Here is a 13,872-nt window from a genome sequence, read left to right on the forward strand (position 1 = left end):
ATTGAGTTTTTATGTCATCACCACATTGTAATGGTTTGCTGGTAATCCTTTGGCTTTAATCATGAACTCAAATTAAAATATTCATTTCTGCATTTATTTGCATTTACTGAACTATTCTTTCTTTAATTTCATGTAAATTTCACAGCTCCTGCATTCATTTCTGAAGCCTTATTAACCAAAAATCAGGTTTAATATTCTCACACGTAGTTGTATCAAATGTATAGAAGTGGGGTTTGCTAGAAAGAAATCTTAGGAAGTATCACAACTAAAGAAACAGAGAAAAATTCCAGCAGTTCAGTTTTGAAGTCTTCAAGAACAGGCATCTTCAGGGGAATCGCTTTCCCATTCTTAATAAAGGAAAGGGAGTACAATTTATATCATCAGCTTTAGATCCTGTATGAGAAGCCACATCTGGGTCCTCCTGAAAAGTGGAAATTGTATTCTCCGGTTTCTTAACATCAAAATTTAAGGCTGCCTTTAGCATCACTGGCACAATTGAGGACACCGGCTGGGTTCTGATCATTTGTCAGGCGGATACAAAAGATTTACCCTTTGCGATCAAACCCCATTAAAGCCACTTCCCATCCGTCACAGCTCTGAACAAACGTGCCACGGATTGACCTGACCAAGCAACATCTGCAGTCACCTACTTGACCACCATTTTCATCATAAGATAGCCATCAAAATAATTCCTAACTTGCAGTCTGAAGCTATAAAATGAATCACACAATATTTACATGCCCTGTGGTCCTTTTGGCCCAGGCATTATGGCATACCAGGGTTTAATGATCTTAATAACCCCATATGGCTTGCTGAGAAATTAGATTTTCCCTTTGGTTGCAGAAGGCAATTTTCAATTATAGCAGATGGCAAAACAGTGAAGGTCTGAGAAGTCAAGAACTGACTAAGAAACCTCAGATTAGTACTTAGGCCTTATGTTGCTCAGCCTAATAATGTCAGTGGTTGAATTTTTGCCTCAAATGAAAACAATCTTGAAGCAGAGCATAGCATTTCAGCAGAGCAGTCCCCCAATTACGCCTGCTCTTCAGAGGGCCAGGCCCAACAGAGAAATCCATAAAGCTGCAGGCGCGTGTGGAAAAACAACCCACAGTGCATCACGTACACAACCCAGCAACTGTTAAGATTCAATTTTGTTTGAAATTGGAGAGCGCAATGCTGAACTCCATGACAATTGAAGATGGAGGCTCCTTCAAGACATGATATACACAACTTTCTCAATGAGACTCTATATCCCCTTACAGTTTCTTTGGTTATTTTGCTTTTTTCCTCCAAGCGAGCCAAAATAAATCTGCAATAAGGCCACGTGACTCGCTGTGTGCACATGGGAATATAAACACAGGACCTTTCTATTAGAAATATGTTTTTTGCCGCTGCACTTGCACTTTCTCAACTGCTATGGTCCTCATGGCACACCAGATTTGAAGAATGACAGGCACGTGGCTCGATCCGGTTGCCTAAACATAGACTGCTGTTCGTGGAGATCCTGTATGTGGATCAAGCACTAGAAAACGTGAGCGAGGTTAACGTCACCCACCCGGCAGCAAGTGACGAAGAGCATCGTGTTTCGTTCCTGCCTCCTTCTGATCCCTCCCTGCCCAGCTGTAGCACGGCTGCTGGTGCCGTAGGACTCCTCTGGAAACGAGCTCCTCAGCAGGGGAACGAGGCTACCCAGCATAGGTGAAAAGTCACACCTCTTCCCAATGGGATTGCCGTCGTGCCGTCAGAAGCCCACGGCTGGTGGTGGGAGGTGCATTGGGAAGTGCCATCTGGAAGGACGTTTGTGACCTGCGTCCTCCCAGAGCATCCCTGGGCTCCGCTCCCTGCCCTCCTTCCCTCGATCTGGAAATTGTGGACCTAAGGGCTGAGGGGAGGAAGAGGAATCGGGCATTGTGGCATGTTTCTTTAACGCTACCTCTAAGTAATGCCTGAAAAATATGTTCGTGATAACGAGGACGGCTGTACAGAGCTATCCAAAATCTTTGGGGGTTAGCAAAGATTTTCCTGTGTCCTTGCAGATTCTGCTCTGCAGCATGACCTGCTGCCAATTCTCTCCCTCCCTCCCTCCCAGAAAGGCAATGCATAGAGAATGTAATAAATCTGTAAAGCTTTTTCTGCTATGCTTTTTTTATGTGTTCAGTGGAAGGCAGGGCCCTCTAATGCCTCTTGCACAATTCATAGAGAGACACATGAAGTAGAAAATAGCACCTCTGTTAAGTAGTACACGATTGCTTTAGTGATGACTTAACAGAGGGAATCTCTTATGGAGGCACAGTGGGAAAGAAAATCTACAACAGCTGAAGCCTCACAGATTTAATTCCAAATCCTTTGCATTTTTCCCAGTGACTTTTCAAACACAAAAGGCTTAAAATAATTATTAAAGATCAAGCTTTATGCAATATCTGTCAGAAAAAAGGCGTCTCAAAACTTGGTCAGTGTATTATAGGCAGAATAAGTCAGGACTCTCTAATCCAGATTAATTCAGAACTTTGAGACTAAAAATTCAATATTCAGTTACTTCATTCCCCATCTTCCTTATTCTGCACCTTTAGAAGAGGACTGTATTAAAGTAAATTGAAGAATGGAATTCTAGTGAAATATTAAATAATCAAAAGTAAATAATGCAACGATGGTATGATACAGTGCAGTCAGTGGGCATTAAAATGGAGACAGGTTAGAAGAAGAGATCAAGAGAATAGATTTTCAGGTAGAAATAGAAAAATGAGAAACACAATGGCTGATGCTGCTAATCTGTGGGAAGTCTGTAGTGTAATGCATACTTTGCTCTAAACTACTCTTCTAATCTCTTTACCTCCTCAGAAAAAGGAGGAAAGAGAAAGAGAAGAATTAGCAGCACCTAATTACTTCAGCAATTGTGTTAGGCATATTGCAATATACATAATAGATGAGATATTATTAATACAAAGCTATTCCATTGAGATGCTCTGGATAATATAAACCAGAAGTACTCTTAAAAAAATAATTCCGTCTCACACAGTGTTTCAAATTTTTCGATGTACGTCAACTTTTTATTACTTTTTAAATGAGAAGCGTTTTCTCTGGATTCTGATTCTCAACTCTGAATCGTATGTCATTTCCAGGTTGGTATATCAGTGACATAGTTCCTATTTTATGGGCTGAGACTTCCTCCATTGAGGTCGAAGGCTATATTCCCCTTGACTCTGATGATGCTATATTGCAAAAACATTTATCTACACAACATGTGGCGAGATCCTATTAAGGAAAGGCATCCTTGGGGTGGGGGGGGGGGGGGTGTGTGTGTGTGAAAGTAGTGACCTGGAAGAAATGCCATTCCTCACGGAAGGAAAAAGACTAGCAACATTGAACTGTTTTCTAAGAGTTGACATACATGACAGCAGTCCTAATGGCATCAGAAATTTTGGTGGTCAAGAAAGTGGTACTTGTACAGCTGGAAAGTGAGTGGGCAGTACGTTATGCAAACAAGACAGGGAACGCAGAGTATCTCCACTTGCGTCAAGATGTTTTGGGAACTTTGAAACAAGATCTTTCTAAATATCTTTTTGTTCTGGACCGGAGAACATTCTCCTTTTTACCACCTTCACAGCTGAGGAATCGAGACCTGTATAGCACATTTATCTTATGCTTGCAATTCAAAGCAAATTGCTGCTGCAAAACCTTTTAGCATGGCAGTTATATTTCACTTTACTGACAGAGAAAAGGCGTTGTGTGAAACCTTTTTTGGGAACCCACACTTCCTCCCTTCCTGTCTGTTTAGATATGAAAACTTCATGAGATGCTTTCTTCTGTGCACTGAAGGTCCTCACCCATAGAAGCCATTACTGCATTTATTTCTGATTGGTTGTACATAAAAAACCCCTCCAACTGCACAAAGAAAAGTCGGGTGTCCTCCTTCAGTGTTAAAGGATCTGGTCCTGTTCCTCAATCCACCTAAGTTTGGCAGAAGTTTTTCTGCCTTTGTTTGCAGCTGTTTGTTTGGTTCAGTGACGACGACTCTATTAGAAGGGATTCCTAATGATTTATCAGATTACCCATTCTGGACTCTGCCAGGTTTGCCTCGATAAGCAGCATTCAGTACGACTACTCTTGTGGCTACATCTTCCAAGTGGCCCTGGCTTCTTTGTCCTCAAGCTTTTTTCTCTCCAACACAGATGTTCTCTAATTTTGCACGTCAATTCTTTAAAAAGAGCGGCCAGGGCAGCGAGGGAAGGGTCCTCCTTCCTTCAGGGACCAGAGCACTCATGCAAGGGTGAAAGGTCCCCAGGCACAGGGCAAGGTGGGCACAGTCACAGCCAGGCATTTGGTGGCAATAGAAAGAAAACTCCCCACCGACCGATGGGTCTGAACCTGTCCAGCCACCAAGAGACTGAAACCAAGCTCAGGAGAAAAGCCCTACCTCCCTCACACATCCCTTCAGGTGGATCTTCTCACCACAGACACCCTCCTCCTTCCTTTAATGATTAATGCCCACTAGCATTAATCCACCGCACGCTTGTCCTCCGGGAGAACGCGCTTCTGCATGCCTGCTTTCACAAGCCTACCAAATATTGCCACCAGCTTGTTGCAACAGGGAGGGGTTTTTTTCCTCTTCAGGATGTCAGCTTTGGTAAACGCTCACACGGAGTAAGGAAGCCCGCAAGTTTTTGTGTATCCAAGACACATCCCTCTTAGTTCTCTACAACAGCACCGGGAGGAGAAATGGTTTAGAATACAAAGTTAGCTACAAGCAAATGCACCACCATGAGGTCCTCAAATAAAACTTAAATAAAATCATAACATAGCTGCACAGGCAAATTGCAGGAAAATACGATGAGGTTGATTCCTGGCTACTACAAGGTTCAGGAATTTGAGTTTCAGGATTTTGAGTGCCTCTAGTAGAGTTGAACTCTTAAACCAGCCCTTGGGATCACAAAATGAAGCACGGCAGGCTCAAACAGATGTAAGACTAGTACTACACTGCAGAGAATAAGCTACCTGCCATATAGATGAAACAAGGGAAAAAGAAAGTTGAGGTTCAGTGTAATTGTACAGGATTTGTCAGGTTCGCCTGTAAGTATATTGGGGCTAGATCATCAGCTGCGCTGATTGACAGTGTTCACTGAAGATAAAAGCTTTGTATTAGTCCACAGCAACCGAATACATGGTTCTGCAGAATACTAGTTGACACGTGACTTGCACTGACATTGCATTTAATGTGGTGCCGAAGAACGCCTCAGCAACTACAATTGTACGCTCACTCAGCACCAGCAACGTATGGACGAGCCAGCACAGCGCCCTGCCATACCCATCCGTGCTGGCTTTACGTCTCTCTGCACAGAGGCATATATTGCTTTAGCGCTGAATTTTGACTTCTGCCAAACCACCTAATTCCTCTCTAATAGCCAATTATAATAGACGATTAAAGTGCAGAAGACCACGCTGTATCACAGGAAAGCATGGGCAACTAAGAAAAAGCTTCTGCTACTCTAATTAAAGAATAACTGCATGCACCTCTACCAACAAGCTAGCTTTTACTCACAGTACTAGCAAGAAAAATGAGTTTATCTGCTTTAGTGGTAAAATGTATTTTTTCACTTGTTTCATCTGTAGAATCATCTCTTGGACTTTTCTTGGCCTATAAAGGCCAAAACACAAATGATGTGGTGGATAGTAGCAGAGGCACTTCTTCATGTCAGTCAGATTAGAGTTAAATCCCCGTTGCATTTGGGAAGGAATTTGATAGAGAACGTGCACCTCAGAGAAAAGGCAACGTGATTTCTAGCAGCCAGTTTTGATGGAGCAATCCCAAGTTTCTTGCCACACCTGTTTTCTTATCACCGGGCAGCATGACTGAAAGAAAAACTTGGAGCGAAAACCACAGACTAACACGTGCATCTTTGATTCGCATACTCCAATTGCTATGATGAGGAGAGAGTTGATGCCTTCTTCCCCCCTCCTCACAGTCTGGAAAAAAGATAATAGGACAAACACTGTATTATTTTTAAGAGAAGATGTCAAGATGAAAAAACGGAAATGTCAAAAAAGAGGCTGATATACGGCATTACTTAAGGACTGTTTTGTTGAGAAAAACTGACCAAATGATTTACGAAAGGCTTTTAACAGGGCAGTCTTTGGATTACAGTGAAGATGAAAAATAAATGAAAATCTATTTCAAGTTTACTTTAGCCTAGTCATTTGACAGATGAGGGCAAAACCTGGCAAGAACACAAGTTTTAATCTTCAGATGTAGTGACTTTATTTGCAGTTTTGCGGATTAGAAGTTTTCTCTGTGCAAAATAAGAGCTATCCATTTTCAGACGTTTCCTGTCGAAACTACTTTTTCTACCCGAAGCTCCCACGAGAGGCACACGACTAAGACGACGAAAGGACCGACGCTTCCACTCAGGGCACAAATCACCACGTACGGAGATTGTCCCAAGCGCGTTGCGGCCGGCGTGTCCACCGCCTTCCCTTCCTAATTCTTCTTTCAAGCCTCCCTCCCGAAACCCATCCCTCCTAATTAATTACTGGGTTAACCAGCCTAGTATCAAGACTGCTCATGGCTGGAGGTGGATCTTGGAGCATGGACTTGTTCTCAGCGTGCACAGCCTGGCACATCTCTGCCTGGCCAGATGGGTCCCCCATCTGCTCCTCTTTGAAGGAGAACTTCCTGGAATTAGGGTTTTCCTCTTAACCTTTGTTTGTACGATTCCTTTGCTTCCTATTTTCATTCAGGTTTTTTTCCCCCTTTTCACCAAAATCGCCTGAAACGGGTCAGAGGCAGATTTAAAAGCCAAAGAGACAGCTCTGCACGGTTTTAGAGGACACCTGGCATGAAGTTAGCACTGCTCTGCACAAAGGCTGCTAAACTGGAGCTCCACCAGCACGGCAAAGGGCTACTTTTGGGTAGAGTAGTAATAGAGCAGAAATTATTTCTAGGATATAGGCTACAGAGGGCCTAGCAACATCAAACCAAACTGCCAGGAGTCAAAGGTAGCTTTCTGATGTTTGCTCAAGCTATTAGGGCATGCTATAATATTTTTCAGTATAGAATTTATAGATCGAGAGAAGCAATTGATCTTTTTGAGACTAGTAAAAACTCAAGATGGAAAACGGAGAACCGATATCTAATTTTATGAAAATCTGCCACAGTTCTATATTTATTATAAGCCTATCACAGCACATCCTGCTCAGACACTTACAGAAAATGTGTTGCTAACTACCAAGGAATTATTGATTTTTTAATTTTTTCCCCTCATAGCGCTATTGCTTGGCTGTGGTAGAACCAATAACCTGGGGGGGGGGGGGGGTGAGGAGAGAGAGAGGAAAAAAATAATCAATATTACTATTATCAACGGTTGACTACAGTTTACAGCAGCAATAGTCTCCTTTAAAATAGCTTGCAGAAGTACCAGTTGCCATCTATGTAAAGTGTTACTGTTTTGGTCAAATCATTAAATGCTGATAGTATTTAATGTTTTGATGACTTTTTTTGGTTTTGGTTAAATTAAGTTTTGGTGACCATCAGTATTGTCTAAACGTCAGCTCTGAACCATGTTTGCTGTTGGCGTTACCTTTTTGTTTCTAATAAGAGTGATTTGTTCCCCTCATTAAAAGCAACTAATTTTTAACATCCCATGCCATTTCGTACATAGTATTTTAGTTGAGTATTTAGATGTGCCCCCAGTCACTAAGGTCTGCACCTTCTCCACTAATGCTTTAAGTTACATGACATCATTCGTTTTCCCCCCAACATTCTCCCCAGAGAGGTAGTTGTCTGCAGGGTAATGCTTTCTCCCCATACAGTTTTCCGAGCATTTTTCCAATGTTGGACTGGGAACGCATAGTTCTGAGATGCTTCCTAGTTCCTCCACCACCTTAGGCTGGGCTCAGCGGAGCTGCATCCCCAGAGCACAACACAGCTCTGCTCAGACAGGGCAAAGCTTTGCTCTGCCCAAACAGAAACACCACCGGTTACAGCTGCCTTAGCATTTCGGTTTGGTGCCATAGGAGCATTGTGATGCACTTTACCCGGTTTTCTCCACTTTCCACGCACCCTAGATCATTCACAGACCAATTCTGGCACTCACAAAATAGTTTAATTTCAGAGAAAAACTACCTGTACGTTCTGCGGGAGCCGCACACAAAATACGAGCGGCACCTAATGAAGGCACAGGAATCCAAGCCATCGGCTGAACTTCAAGACGGCTTTGAGCAACACGTACGGGACATTTTGTTTAAGGGAACAGACTAAGTCTAGTCTGAAATAAAAGCCCCAGCTATCTACAATATGGATGTAGGGGCATCAACATTAGCTTCTCTGATCTACTGATCCACTCCTTATATATCTAATTACTTGCAAATGTAGATGTAATCATGCAGAGCTTTAGGCCTTCTTCTGCATGCCTTGGAGAAAGTGCCTCCAGAGTGAATTTGATTGACAAGTCTACAGCATCTTGGAGATACCTTTAGGTTTTAACTTTTTTTGAAAGCTCCTTCTGAAGGCCACAGACATACAGTCCGTGAGTGTTGAATACACACAGAAAAGACGATTATTGGCCTTCTAAAATGTACTGGGTGTTTCCATAAATGTGAATTTATAGCTGAATGGGTTTACATAAATATTTATGTCATAGTTTCAAGACTATGAATAAACTTTAATAAATTATCTGGTTATGACGAGGATTAGTTCTGTGGTTATTAGTAGACTGATATCACAAAAGCAGTAGTTTTAAAGTTAACATGACATTCAAAACAAAGTTTTTCAAACTTTTTTTTTCCAAAACAAAGGGAACAGAAGCCAGTTCACAAATTTTCTTTGTAATAGAATGTAGCGTTAATGTCTTTGTTGATGTTGTAAGCTACCGTTAAATAGTTCATAAAACATACATGTAATGATAAATATTAAACTTTGCATCCTAAAACATGCTATATGTACCTTTTCTTCAAACACTGGGAGAAGTGCTGACCAGAGAAGCCAGTCATTTGTTGGAGATCTCACAAGTGGAACTAATTAGCTGTAGAAGAAGCTGTCACTCTTGCCGTCCCCCTGCTCACATCAGAAGGCTACCCTGGCTTGCCAATCTAACTGTTTAGCTTATGCTATTTTTACCTCTCCATCTTTTCCTGATATTGACTTAAAGCCTGTAGTTTGTTACACCTGGAATTGCATCTGTTAAATTATGAGTCTAAGAAACATGCCAAGGTCCACCCACGTAGAACCTATCACTTGTACAGAAAGAATTTCAGATTCTTGCAAGTTAACATTAAAATACACTCTAGATGCAGTTTTCCAAGTAGATGTGTCAGACAACTGTCACTCACGTTTGTGGAAGTAAGGGTTAACAAGAAGTTGTACTGTAGCATCTTTGCTTATGTTATCTACAAGCTAAAGGCAATATAGAATATTACCACAGGATTTTTTTGTCCTAGAACAATACACAGAACCCTAATCAAACTGCATTTATGATATAGCCTCAATAAAAACATTAATAATGTTTGTTCATATCACAGCTGTCAAGAGAGAAAGCGATGGTTCATATTACATTTGAGACATACAGCACTGAGTTGTATAGAATAAGCGTATATAGTATGTGTCAGTCACAGTTTGATTATTAGTGGCTTTTAATGATTTAAAAATTAGAAATCTTAACTTGTCCATCTCTCATCTTTTTAAGGAGCATTATCCTGAATCCAGCTTATTTCCGGAACCACCTGCGCCAGGCTGCTGCGTTTAGGTGTTTAGAGAGATACTCGGAAGCTGCAAGGTACTCTGGTGCTCATGGATTTCTAATAGTTTCTCTATAGCACTTTCATTCCAGCTCTCGGTAGTAAGGATATCATCTTATATCCAGGCTTTTCCAAAATCGGTGGGAGCTTTGCGTTGGCTTTGTGTATATGATCTCACATGCAGCAGAGCTCCAATCCTCCCAGTTGGCGTAACATGAATAATCCCAATTACGTCCCTAGTTGCAGTTAGACTAATGCGCGTAGGAGCATTTACTCATTCTTGGCTACAGGGGTGAGCCCTGATCAGGTCCCAGGGCCATGCTGGGGCAAAAGCTACAGGCACACAAACATCTTCCACTCCCTGATTTCCCCATAACCCTGGGCAGAGGCTCAGGTGTGCTCCGAGTGGATGGAGGGGGGGGAAGAAAAAAAAAAAAAAAAAAAAAAAGAAAAAATTCATCAAGATCTCAGGGTACATTGTGGTATGCTGCAAAATTTAGCCTGTGCGCTGGTGTGAATGGGAACTGCTGGCAGGAAGAAAGCCTGCAAGAGGAAGCTCTGCTTGTATGCTTGCATTAACACTGCCAAAACCTAAAAGTTTCAACACGCAGCAGAAGTTTTTAACCACTTAACTTGCTTAAATGAAAGAAATGCATGAGGAAACGCAATGGTGACTTGGTATGTATCACCATTACTACTAATATTAGACACTTACAGAGGACTGTTCAGCTGAAGACCACAAGGTATATCACAAAATATTTCACAAATCATTAGCTAACTAATGGCAGAACAGTCAGTGCGAATTAGGCAAGAGACTGAAAGGGTCACTTTGCTCATCATTTAAGATGGATGCCAGTGGCAGAGCTCTGAAGCTCTTAAAATAGCAGCAAAACAGTTTGTACGGGGAGTGGAAGAAGACTTTATCCAAACAGAGTTGCAGAAAGGATTTGGGGAGATGAACTTCAATTTTCTGTGTTGGACTTGAGACAAAAACTCCAGGACGAGCACTTTTCCTTCACACATCAGGTCAGGGAGAAGAAATTGGTTCTCCAAGGCAAGGAAACAGTTTTTTCCAAATTTTTTCAGAAATATCGTTTCAGATAAACCTGGAATATTTTACTTGACCATAAACCCACCCCCCCTCTCCCCCCCACCCCCCCTTCCTTGAAAACACAGCTTGCTTTTCAAACAAAGCTGTTTCAAAATAAGGAAGTGAAACATTTTGCTGAAAAACAATGAAGTGTTGGGATAGTTCCCAGATCTCCTTTTATATCTCACTGATAACAGTCTCTTCTCCCTAAAATCTTGTTGGGGTGTTGATTCAGAGAGAAATTGTCATCTACTGAATCATCAACATTTGAGGTCCGCTGATCAGCCAGACATTTTAGAGCTGCGTTAGGAGAGCACGTTGCTTTGTGACAGGTGGGGAATCCTGCCCAGGATATTTTCAAACCCAAAAATTCATTGGTATCCCAACAGGTGAAGTGGTACAAGGGGAATTTTTTGGGGTGCTGGGGGGCGGGGGGAACGACAGAGAAAGGAGGGCTTTCCCCTTGAAGTCAGGTTGAAGACTTTTAAAAATATCAACAATAATAAAAGTTTAAATAAATACACTTTCAGAAACTGATCTTTCCTAAGAAGGAGTACATATAAATGCCCATATTTTAGAAGACAGTATGAACCGAGAAGGTGTTCATAAATATGATTTCAAAAATAAAAAAAAACAACACTGTGGTTGGTGTTACTGCAGATAAGCAATCAGCAAGTTTACTACATCAGCAGGCAGGAGGGAACTCTGTCAGCCTTTTTCCCCACATGGAGTAGCTTTCAGGCAACTAGATGATTTTAAATGAGATTATGTATTTTGTAAAGGAGAGGAACATTCTGACAGCCTGAATCCAGAGTGGTTCCAAAAGCGGTGACTATAGCAGTATTCAGAGTTTAGCCTAGTTTAACATAGTGTTATAGCAACTGTGCAGAGCTGCTTCTGCAGATTGTGTTAAACTAAGCTTAGCACTACTTCTGTCATCTCACTGGAGTCATTGGTCTTAGTCGAACCCCACTAATGGTACAGAATGTACTCTGCTCGTTACAGACAGTCCATGGCATACAGCTATTCAGTTGCAGTTTCTGGAAATACAAACTTGGGTTTTGTTAGCATAAGCCGTCATTTATTTCTGCTTGCTTTTTGCACAAGAACAAGGTCACTCTATTCCTTTTTCTGCTTTCAAGTATCCCTCGCTTTCCCACCCCCTCATGTGTTTTTTAAGTTATTGCATAGTCCATTAAATACACCCAGAACACTGTATGGCTACGTGAACAGGAGTGGCTGGTTGTGAACAGTTCTGCTTGGCACAAGCAGCGTGGATAATCACATTTAACCCAGCCTACATATCAAGCTGAGATCTCCCGAGATCTTGCCTCTGAAGACATACCAGACCAAATTCTTTGGTTTGGAGAAAGTCATAGGTTGGAATGGGGCAAGTGCAATTTAAGCATCTCTCAAGTTCCTCTATGTGCAGTTCTCACTAGTGCAGCCCAGTATCAGGAGAATTAGCGTACGAAGCGGTCTAAATGCAAGGACATCTGAATTAATGCAAGAAGTCAGATATGCCCCTATCTGCATCACTTCTGACTTTTGTCAGCTGCACAGCGATTCCTTCGGGATAGCACTGCGGTAGGATGCCACCACGTAGAGTGCAGCCTAAGGCCATTTGGCGTTGTAAAGCAATCCTAGAAACACCACTGTGGGGTCACAGCATCTGCAAATGATGCATTCCAAAGTGCTGCAACCACTTTCACTAGGACGTCAGCTAGTAAATATATTTCTCCTCTATTGGTATCTCTGAAGTTAGAAGAACACTCTTGACAAACACAGTAAAGATTTAAACCTCAGAAGGAAGAAAAGCTATTGCAGTTGAAAGACCATCTTGGCCCTTGAACAAGTGGGCATAAAGGCATTTATATATAAATTTAGTCTGAATGTTACCGGCAAGTTTTAGGCATTAGAAGGCATTTAGACTTGGGATCAGCCTCCAATAGCAGCTACTGGAAGTGCGCTGCCAAAGGACACAGGGTCACAGCTGAGGAAGGATCGCTTAATAACCAGAATGGAAAGTTCAGGCAAGGGTCCTGGGCTCACTTTTGTCCCCAAACTGAGAAAATGGTCTTGGAGAAGGCCAAGGAGAACTCAACCTGCCAGGCAATGTAGCAACTGCTACCTTCGGGAAGGGCGAGATCAGGGACGTGTACACACAAGGGGATGCGCAAGCCGCAAAAGAACCACAGAAGTCCATACTATAAGGACAGAGCAGACAAACCACCGGCCCCTGCTTTCAAGGGCAAGAGTGCTAGAAAGGGAACATACATCCAAGGATGAGCCTGAAAGCTCCTGAAAGAAGAGTTATCAGAGCCTGTGCGTCCTTCAAGTCACCAAGCCCAGGGGCTGTGACCCCACAGCTGCCTGTTACGCATCCGCCGGAGAAGGTCTAACCAGATGAGCAATAAGGCATGAAAGCAATTTTTCTTCTTTACTCAAACAGAACAGGCTATTGCTGACACTGAATAGCTTTGAATCAGTAGTAAGGTGAAAATTTGTAACTTCAAGAAAAATAGCGGCCACCCATTTGCTTTGAAACTGGAGTTTCAAGTACAGAAGGGATTTTGCCCCTTTTTGTCATTAAGCTGTGTAGCTCTCATCTTTCTGCTAATCCAAATGCTGTGCTGATTTAACAGTGTCACTGTGTTCTGTGAAGAGCTTAAGATAGCTCTTTTATCACCAGTTAGAACAGTAGTGACTTGAAATTAGTTGTATACATGTAGGGGAAAACAGACTGTCTGTCCCTCTGCCAGAACAAACAGCTCATATTCATCTGACTGCATAGAGTAGGGGTAAGCAATCCTTAAGGAGAAAGAAGTTTTAGGATCTTAATAGCTCTGGTATGGCTGACTCAGCTTTTTGACATTCCTAAAAAAATTAATCTAGATAATCCCACCAGCTGAAAAACAAATTAGGTCTGCAAGTGGTAAACCTCAGCCCTCTGCAAGAGTTCAGGTCAACGTCCCCTTTTAGTCAGACTTGAAAACGCAGTGCGGAAAAGCTGTGAATAATTCGGGCTAGTTTGGTACTCAGGAAAGAGCTACAGA

At 42.1% G+C, this 13,872-nt stretch overlaps 1 protein-coding gene across 1 annotated transcript in view; it reads left to right on the plus strand.

Moving 5' to 3' along the window:
• Positions 1–13,872, plus strand: part of SPATA16 (spermatogenesis associated 16) — a 97,924-nt gene that overhangs the window by 33,905 nt on the left and 50,147 nt on the right. The window contains 1 exon segment of the mRNA XM_049802566.1: positions 9,675–9,764. Within this exon segment, the coding sequence (XP_049658523.1) occupies positions 9,675–9,764 (90 nt within the window).

This window comes from Accipiter gentilis, chromosome 6 (genome assembly GCF_929443795.1).
Source record: "Accipiter gentilis chromosome 6, bAccGen1.1, whole genome shotgun sequence".
NCBI classification, from domain to species: Eukaryota; Metazoa; Chordata; class Aves; order Accipitriformes; family Accipitridae; genus Astur; species Astur gentilis.